This window comes from Crassostrea angulata, chromosome 3 (assembly GCF_025612915.1).
Source record: "Crassostrea angulata isolate pt1a10 chromosome 3, ASM2561291v2, whole genome shotgun sequence".
In the NCBI taxonomy this organism is placed as follows: Eukaryota; Metazoa; Mollusca; class Bivalvia; order Ostreida; family Ostreidae; genus Magallana; species Magallana angulata.
Genome location: NC_069113.1, coordinates 14,455,662 through 14,465,805, shown reverse-complemented (window position 1 = coordinate 14,465,805; position 10,144 = coordinate 14,455,662). Strand labels below are relative to the sequence as shown.

At 36.8% G+C, this 10,144-nt stretch overlaps 1 protein-coding gene across 2 annotated transcripts; it reads left to right on the top strand.

Annotated features, from left to right (window-relative positions):
- The first annotated feature begins 17 nt into the window (after positions 1–17).
- Positions 18–2,718, top strand: LOC128178194 (universal stress protein in QAH/OAS sulfhydrylase 3'region-like). Of its 2 annotated transcripts, none has more exons than XM_052845242.1 (4): positions 18–241; positions 1,450–1,533; positions 1,736–1,848; positions 2,203–2,718. In XM_052845242.1, exons 1-4 carry the CDS (start codon positions 166–168, stop codon positions 2,392–2,394), a joined length of 465 nt encoding a protein of 154 aa, XP_052701202.1. In that variant the 5' UTR covers positions 18–165; the 3' UTR covers positions 2,395–2,718. The 2 variants fall into 2 exon arrangements, with proteins under 2 accessions (XP_052701202.1, XP_052701201.1); XM_052845241.1 differs by having other exon boundaries at positions 1,718–1,848.
- Positions 2,719–10,144: the final 7,426 nt, after the last annotated feature.

Sequence of the window (10,144 nt, the reverse complement as noted above, 5' to 3'; positions counted from 1 at the left end):
AATTGTGGTCCCGGTGCGCAGCCATATCTAGTGCGCTGGGCCTTGTACATAATTTACATACAGTATTGACTCGTATCAAGTGGATGCGAGATAAAGTGAAGTTTTGCAGCCTTGAACTCAGTCAGAGATCGACATTATCTTGGATTTCATCCTTTGTCGAGAGAAATGGCGGACACATCCCACAGGAGAACGTGTGTGATCGCGGTGGACGGGAGCAAGTACGCCAATGATGCCGTGACGTGTAAGTACAGTAAATAGATCGACATAAATGTAAACACGTATTATACACATATTAAGTATACGCCGCCTTAAAAATGCATCAATTAAAAGGCTGTTAAATGCGCAGATGCAGATGAATTAATTGGAGACCCCCACCCACACCCCCGATTCCCCACTTTTTGTACAATTCAGAATATTACAGTACAGTGTACGGTTGTACGTGTACGTATAAAGTATAGAATTAAAGGATTCTCGGGTGAATGTTAATGGACCCATGATGATGAAATGCTTTCTTCTTGTTGTTTTTAAAATATTCTGGGGGTCATGCACATCTAGGTCATGTCACAGGACCTGGTTGTTTCACTTTAACCCAATGCATTTAAAACTGTAACACACAAAACACAGTATTTATATAGTATGCTGTTTCTCCATGCGATAAACGATGAACACGTGCATTAGCGACAGAAACATCGAATGTAAACTTTGACCCATTCGTGACTTAAATGCATACTTCTTCATTTTTCTTAAGTTAGAAATGATAAAAATCGATAAAATTACTTTGTCTTTCTCTCTTTTTCTCTCTGGCTTAGGCAATGAATATGAGCGAAATCGATTTCTTTAAGCGGTGTTAACGTTAGTAAGTTAAGATTCATTCAATGGCGTTGAATTGATGTATAATGTGCCAAACCGAATTTCCGTTCAATTTTGTCGGATTAAGATAATATAAAATATTACACGTCATCATCAACATGTTCAGTTAACAAAATATTTCTATCACTGTATCAGACTTGATCCGATAAGCATGTTTACTTACCACCAGATTATACCTCATAACCAACAATTTATAAATTTCGTTTTAATTTCATGAGTGATTGATGAATAGTTTCTAGACTAAGAAAACTTTATTGTCGATTGTTGGAAACATTCGGACAAAAACAATCGATATATAATACACAAGATAAATAATAAATTGTATTCAAAGCTATTTATTAATACAGAAGGTAAATAAATTTGTTAAATATTTCAATCTTTTTAAAATATTAATAATTCGAAAAAATACATGTACACCTATTGAATCTGTTTTCATTCTCCAATTTATACACAATCAATAATTAAACTATTAACAAACCCTACTTAAAAACATAATAAACGATGCATAAAGTAAAATAATTTGCTCAGTAAGTGTATGTGTACTGTAAACGCTGTGTTAATATTCAATTTATTTTCAAGGGTTTAAGAACAACGTTCACAAGCCTGGGGACCGTGTGCTATTTGTGACAGCAATTGACCACCGAAAGCACATGCAGTACGGATGTAAGTGGTCGATAAACTTGCCTTGTTACAACTCTCACGCATAAAAAAGCTTCATTGTAAAATCTACACGCGCATGTACTACAAAATTAAGAACATAATCATTCTCTCTCTCTCTCTCTCCTAATATTTTCAAACTTTATAACAAGTCAATAAACCACATCAAAGTCAATGAATATTAATTCAGTGCACGTTTCCCCAAAAGCTGTTACCATGACCCCCGGTAACCCGGACTCCATTACTCACGCCTTTGCTGCCGAGGACAAGAAGGCCAATGAGGTCTTGGAAAAGGTCAAGGCCGCTATAGACGGGTCAGGGGTGAGCATTTGATTATATAGCAAATGTACTGTAAATTCCTTATTTTACGCAAGTACTTAATTCTGCAGTTTTCTATCAAATCGCATGAATATAAAATCGCGAACACCATTTTAAACTGCCCGAAAAAGAAAAAAAGCGCGATTTTAAAACCAGCGAGGGTTCCTTCTCGCGACTTTACGCGGAATCCGATATAAATTCCTTGTGTTTAATAGGGATGGAGCAGTATTTGGAAAGAATATTCTAGACAAACCAAAAAGAGCGCAACGTAAATTATTTTAATAATATTTTGTAATACATGTATACTAATAACTATCGTTGAAGACATACCGTTAATCAACACATTTTTATTTTCAGATGGAATGCGAATTTTTCAAAATGTCCGGTGATCCTGGTGAGTGTATAGTTCAGAAAGCCAAGGACACAGAGGCGGATCTAATCGTCACGGGGTGTCGAGGACTGGGAACAATTCGTAGGACATTCATTGGTAGTGTCAGCGACTTCATCATCCACCATTCCGATTGCCCCGTGTTTGTGTGTCGTCATTGAATGTAGCAACACCTATCGGCAGTCCGGTGTATCACAGTGATATAATCACCATATGCATGTGATAGACTTATAGTTACATATAATACTATATGATTCTAACAAGGGTGAAATAGATTATATTGTGCAAGAATTTTGTTATTCCTGATATTAAAAATAGCGCACTTTAAAAGTAAACAAATATTGATATACATGTACATGTAGACATTTTTTCCAATTTAAACTTTACAAGTAATTCTAAAATAAAGTTATTACATGTGTGAATATATTTCACAAGGCAAAAAAATACTATTTGATTTTAATAAATCGCAATAGAATGAAGCTAACTGTAGTGTGTTCCTCCGACTTCAATTAACAATTTGAATATATGGAGTATATGTCGAACACAAATGCCGTGGTCGTAACCAAGGCAATAGTAAGCAGTGCGTATGTGACCAATGTGATGATGGTACTAGAGGTGTGATTTACTTGATTAAACAAAATTTCAATTTTCAGAAGAAACTTACGTTATAATACCTTATATCGCAACGTCGATGATAAAAGTGTATCCATTGATGAGCATACATTATGTAACTCTCTTTCTTAAAAACAATTACGGGATTGATTTTCCTTCGTATCAGTACAAGCTTATCTGTGAGCTAGCGCCGTAAGTGATGAGTGTTGTGCGTGGGGTGGGGGTCTCAATTCAGCACTGTGAATCTAAAGTTGGCTTGACATCGGCACAGACATAGCTCATAGACTGTGATTTAATCATTCTGTATCTACTCTAATTTAAACAATCGCATCTTCTCCATCTTCGCTAGCCAAGGGTTTTCGGTACACTTTGCTCCCCATAAACCCTTGGCGGATTTCATTACGAAAACTCGGTGACAAGCTCCGTATTATGATTGGCTGCAGCTGCAAGTAGCTGATCCAATCGCAGTGCTGGTAAATATAAACTTTAAAAGAAAACACAAGTGTGATCTTTGGTCAAACATTCAATGCTCTTTACAAGTTGAGACACAAGTTCTCGAGTACAGTGCCTCCCCAACGATGGTCTAACCAGATCGCTTTAAAAAACCTGTATGTTTCACTGGGAATGAACATAGTTCTACAAACTTGTCAAGGCTCGCGTGATAGCATGGGAAGTAAACATGGCGAATGTAGAAGTTGTCTATCCCGTTAGTATATATATATACGTTCCTGCTTATGGTTATTGCTTTTAAGGGTTCAACGGGCTTTGTTTTATTTAATTTCTTTGGTCCGCAATATTCACGACCACGATACCTGGTTTTATGGTATGAAAGCTTTTACATAAATCGGCGACTTTTTCACTCCCGGTACAGGTATTAATAAAACATTCCGTGCTTTCCCTGGGTTATAACTTAATTCGTATTCAATAACATAGCTAATAATGTTCCGATATTCGGTTGTAAATATGTTTTCAAGTTGTATTAATGCCGTAGTGTGTATATAACCCGTTGTTTAATTCAATTAAAATGTAAATGTGCAAGGGGCGCAACTCAAGTTGCTCGCTAGATAGCGCCACCACATCACCGAGTTTTCGTAATGAAATCCGCCAAGGGTTTATGGGGAGCAAAGTGGACCGAAAACCCTTGGCTAGCGAAAATGATCTTCTCGGGCCTTTCCGGAAAGCTCATAAAACATATCCGAGGTTGATTTCCGAGTTTGAAGGTATAGTTAAGACAAGCTGGTTAATAATTCTATTTATTAAAATAACTTGCCATTATCATACCTAAGCTACCGTCACTTTTCGGCATTCACAATACAACTCAAAACTTCATAATTTATTTTAAATTATAAAACAATTCACGTGCTACTGTTTATCTACAGTTGTACAGTATTCTCAGAGAATGCCCTACCGTGAAGTCGCGTATTCCAGTAAAAATCAAAGTACTGAGAGTACTGAAAGACGGGGTCTTGAAAGTTTGAATTTGTAATTGTACTTGTTCCTCGAATATGCTTCCAAAATTATGAGTTTGAATTAGTTACTTCAATCTTTGTTAATTCGGCTTTTGTTGCAATTGTCTGATACTTTGTACTTTGCCTAATTTTTACTCAATCCCGGCCTTCATAATTGTAGAAAATTGACACAAAGGTATTTTTATGTAAAATAAGACCCCAAGGAAAAATTTTCAAAATTAGTACTAACTAGGAAAATCAAAGCAACTATATCAAGGAAGATAATTTAAGTCATTAGATTTATTCAATTTTGTGATCCAAGAGAATATCCACAAGTCGGACGGTATCCGTTATACAAGGTTTATGAAAACCTCGAAATCTCAAACAAACAAAGTTAATATTTGTATACCGATAACAAACACAGGCATCTGACGTTAGAAATATTTCTTTTTACAATAAGATTCAAAGTACTCTAACAATAAAAAGGTTTGTCACAGTCGAAATTTTGATTTTTTAGACCGACCTATCTGAAACGATTTTCTTGCAGCGATTCATGCAAAATTAATAGGTAAAAATAAATCCGTTCGCCACTTACTACTTTTTTGTGAAAACTCGAACATCACCTACACGAATTACGATACAACCGCTCCGTTCAATAAAAATCATTCTCCGAAAATCAGAGACATAAATAAAAGAGATTGGCAACTCCGCAATAAGCGTGTATATGGTACGGGACCAACCTTACTTTGAGCACTACAAGTGCAACAGGAATCTTGTATAAGTCATTAAATAATGAACCTGATATTGAACATGTAATGGTAATTTAATGCCCTAATTCATGAAAAATGGTAATGTAATGCATCACTTTATAATGTAATTCACCCCAAGCCCGATTCCAACTAAACCGGACAACATGAACATTAACATTTAACTTGGTTCTTCAGTCGATAAGATTGTATATTTTATTTGATGTATTGGTCACCCAAAATGTATAATTTACATGTATACAGATTAAATTTTGCTTACAGTCCATTGTTCAAAATTTAAATCCAGTTTAATTAATTAAAGAGCCAACGAACGAGAAGGCAAATTCAGACTTGTTTTTATTTTTTATGTACAAAATTCCTTCAGAGACGAACAGCAGTGATACCGCAAGTAGACTGGAAGCCAATGAACCACCTATTTAATATGTAAGATATCTTAAGTTTGTATAATCCGTCCTGATTTTAACTTCGGCTTGCGCATGAAATTCGGTAGTATTCAGGTGAAAGATTGTCAAAATAAAATTCACGACTTTTCAAAAATGGCACATTACGTTTGGGAACTTTACTTTCGATTCAACCTTCAACCTCTTCTATTGATTAATGAGCTTGTACACCAACTGAATCGTCAACGGCGTTGTGCATTCAGTTACGTAACTCATTCCACATTTAAACCCGAGCAAGAATATTTTGATCAATAAATTATTTGTTTATTTTCTAAATGAAATTTGGTTTATACACAGAGGACTTAAAAAGATTTAATGCGTGTTTTTATAATATATATTTACTGAAATGCATGAAAACTTTCTGCACTATTTTCTTACGCGAAGACTCAATTCATGTGTTCTACGCGTGTCTTCCGGTTTGAGACTTCGGCTGACAGTAAATTAATAGACGAGACCCCGTCTGAAAAACTAACGTAGTTGCTACCACTCAAGAGCGCTTGCAATTGTGCATATGTTAGCTTTTGCAAAGTCGAATCAAAATCGTGTGATCGTTAAGGCCCATGGGCCTGTTATCTCTGATGTTTCATGTACTTATGTTAACAGATTTTTTAAAAAAATTTAGCACATAAAATAAGATAATATCCACGTCAATAAAGGCATCTAAAAACCATTCAAAGCTGTTTCACCCTAACTCAAGTACTTAAATGCCCAAGAGAGGAGACTAGTTTCAAATTAATGAGTGGAATAAAAGGAGAAAAATATTCTTTACACAATGAAAGTGAATTTGGACCTGTTTTTTTGCAAGCCTAGATTTTAAAGAAGGTAAAGTGTATTAATATCCATATTGACATTACGAACCTAAATCTTTTGCACACAGAACCAAAGGACGATGCCCTTATGTGATTTTGTTTAAAGATTAATTATAACATTTTTTGATCCATATACATATTGTACACACTGATACATTTTCCTTCCACATATTTTTTTTTTCAAACGACTGATTAATTTATGCCAGATATCTCCCTTTATGTTGATTGTTATTTCTCCCAGTATTGCCGTCTAAAAACCTGGCGCTGTGCATCAGCGTGATTTACTCAAACCCTGTCGTTGAACAGTGAAATGAGGTTTAAAAATCACACATACACTTTGCTAGTCAACTGCGCCAAAAATAATCAATTCTCACAACATTCTCGAGTACAAAATGTTATTTTACTCATCGACAATTGACCATTAAAGGAACGAGGTCACTTTTTACTAAAAAAAAATTACAATTTTTTTTTGTTTTTGGAGATAGGGCATTGATAATCCGAGATTCCTCCGACTCTTGTCCCCTTAGTATGAATTGATGTTTGTAAATATCGGATATCAAAAGCAGGGGTAACAGTAAGAGAATTACCGGTAGGTTTATACTACAATATGAAGGTTAACATGGGACTTCGTGACGGCTAGGATATTCAGGTGACCATCAAGGTATTTGGGTCTCTTGTTTCTTATAATGAGATTGAGAGGTGCCTATTCCTTGTGATGACTTTTGTACATAGTACGTGTAAAACGATTCAAAAAACAATTGATGCAGACACTTCTTTTTCGACCTTTCACAATCCGAATCTTAAGGGATAGGTAGAACCAAGGTACAGCACTGCATATGTGCTGGCACGATAACGAACCCTTCACTGACACACATTAGAAAAGGTTTCAATTCAAGGATATACATCGACACATATCAGAATATATTTGCATGCAAAGTAATATGACAATCTGAAGTTTTGCAGTTTTTGAGCTTTGAACCACTTCTGGACCCATTATTACTCTTTCCTATTGTTCTAGATGGTACTTGACCTTACCTTAACCTCAATTCTTTTCGCACCAGAAGGTAGATAAGCTCGGACATCGTCTTTCAATTAATGCCGGTCTGAGACTGCATGTCGTGCCGAAATCCAGGAGCTCCAGCCTGCATTGTTCCACTCAATCTCCACCATCCGCTGCCATGTTGATTTTGGTCGGCCTTTTTCCTTCTACCCTTAGGCGTCTACCCGAGTGCCATAGCACAGTCATCCGTTGGATCCTTTCTTGGAACGTGACCGATCTAGTTCCGTCTTCTTCGCCTCACCTCAAATGATGTTTCTGCCCTTGTCATCTCAAGGACTGCCTTGTTAGGAATATGTTTGTTCCGACTTGTCTTAAGAACTCTTCAAAGGCACCTGGTCTGAAAGGTGTCTATCCTTTTTTCCTCTGTCTTGGTGAGCTTCCAAGTATCACATCTATATATTAGCAATACGGACACGACCAAGCATTTGAAGAGGGAGATACATGTATTGTTATTTCTACATATATCCGCGACCTTCGAGATGTTGTCTAGCCTCCTGAACGATGCACCGACCATCGCTATTCTCTTCCTGAAGCCTGTCGTGATCTCGCCAACCTGGTTGACATTGGCGTCAAGGTATGTGGAGCTGTAAACTTCCTCTGCTTCTCTATTTCACACCGTCAGGTTGTCTCCACTCTTCTGTCACTTTCAACACTTTGCATTTCTTGACATTCAGTTTAACTTCAACTTTTGCTGATTTGTCTTCCAGCTTTGATGTCTTGGGTTGGAGATGGTTCATTGTTGATGACAGAAGGGCATTTTCGTCTGTTTTCAAGCATAGTAATGAAGTTTTCGCGAATTCCTGTTCTCTGTTCAATGGCTGTCTGTTGCATTACCCAGTCTATGATGAGGAGGAAGAAGAAACCTGACATGCAACAGCCGTGTTTGACTCAGTTTATTACAGGATAAGGGCCTGTGATCTCGTTGATCTCAACCACGTAGCACTGAAAATCATCATGCAGGGCTTCGGCCATCTTAATCAGTTATTTATTTTTATTTTGGGGGGGGGGGGGGAGGGGGGTCTTAGGCTGTCTCCGTGTACCGATTCGAATGTTTCCTCACAAAACGGATGTACATAATGGCATTCTACTCGTTGGCTTGCTCCAGGATATTCTTGGGGATAAAGATCTGACTGCAGTCCCTCTCCCTCCCCGGAACCCTGGTTGCTCTTCCTAAGGGCGTGGTCAGTATTCTGTTGATGAAGATTTTCCTTGTCGCGCGGTCTGTATTCTGTTGATGAGGATTCTGCTAAGTACTTTGCTGGCTGGTGGTAGTAAAGTCACTCCCTTCCAATAAGTGCATTCCTGTAAGTTGCCTTCCTTGGAAATATTGGAGATCCATCCGTTTGTTTATTCTTTGAATACCTTCTTCTCCTTCCATGTGGTCAAAGGTGTGTTTCAGTTCTTTGTTGCTCTAGTCAAGGACTGCCTTGAACATTTAGCGTGGTACTTGAAAAAGAAGAAATACAACACCGCTATCGAAAGAGAGAAAGGAAAATCAGGGTGAAAGACATATGAAAAACAAAAGAGAAGGGAAGAGAAATTACTACGTGTTCGTCACGGGATATTGGGATAGTTTGTTTATTCTTTGAACACCTTCTTCTCCTTCCATGTGGTTAAAGGTGTGTTTCAGTTCTTTGTTGCTCTAGTCAATGACTGCCTTGAACATTTAGCGTGGTACTTGAAAGAGAGGAAATACAACACCGCTATCGAAAAAAAAGAAAAGAAAATCAGGATGAAAGACATATGAAAAACAAAAGAGAAGGGAAGAGAAATTACTACGTGTTCGTCACGGGATATCGGAACACGACTTAATAACAAGTATTCCTTTTAAAGGAATGATCGACACGTGATATCATCTGTCAGCTTAATGTTAATGTAATGCGAAGTATTAAGGCACATCCAAAGAACATGATAAATAGGATAAATTACACCGTTTTGTTGAATTCCGTAAAGGCAAAGGCATGAATAAACATTACTCTTAGTTGGCGAATTGTACTTCGAATTAATACTCTTACGCATGTTTAAAAAACATGATTTATATCATTATGTAGCTGTTTTAATATCAGAGCAAACGCATTAGAATATTGTTTCAAATTTATGTTATCAAAGAATAACATGAAGCTGTTACTGCATAGTAAATAAAGTAATGCAATGTGTGCGCAAATTGTAAATTTGCCGGATGCCTCATACGGACACAATTGTGATCGGCCGAGGCAGATCACAAAAAGACGCTGAGAAACTATCGTTTTGTTTCAGAAATGTGAAAGGAAAACTAACAAAGAAAAGAGTCTGTTGATGTTGACCTGAGCACATCTCAAAGCAACATTTTAGAAAATGCAAAAGAGAAGACAGTCCTTAAAATTCAATTTTTCCTTAAGCAGCAGGTAAGCTTATCTACTCGGTCAACATGCTTGGGTATACGCCACCAAATTATTTCAAAATATTTCCAAATATTTCAAAATCTTTGAGTCACTAAGACTCAACGCCCAAAGGAGTTCGCGTCAACCCAGATAACTATTTAAATCAAGCTTGTCAAATTAATTAGAATAGTTCAAGGAAATAATTCACAACAAAGGAGTCGGTCAAATAGAATTTACAGAATGGGAAAAGGTTCAAGACAATGGAAAAACATGATGCAAGCGGGTCCACACAGTAAAGCAACAAATAAGTTTTAAATAATACAATGTCTTCATTGGAATTTCGAGAGCATGTTCAAAACAGTATTCAGAGAAGAGGATTTTAGAGAAAAATTGGAAAACGATGAGGTATTGGTTT

Bases quoted from the DNA above. Each gene is read 5' to 3' on its own strand.
- LOC128178194 (XM_052845241.1), top strand. From the start codon at position 166: ATGGCGGACACATCCCACAGGAGAACGTGTGTGATCGCGGTGGACGGG. The intron at 242-1,449 runs GTAAGTACAGTA...TTTATTTTCAAG, and splicing joins CGCCAATGATGCCGTGACGT to GGTTTAAGAACAACGTTCAC. The intron at 1,534-1,717 runs GTAAGTGGTCGA...ATATTAATTCAG, and splicing joins AAAGCACATGCAGTACGGAT to TGCACGTTTCCCCAAAAGCT.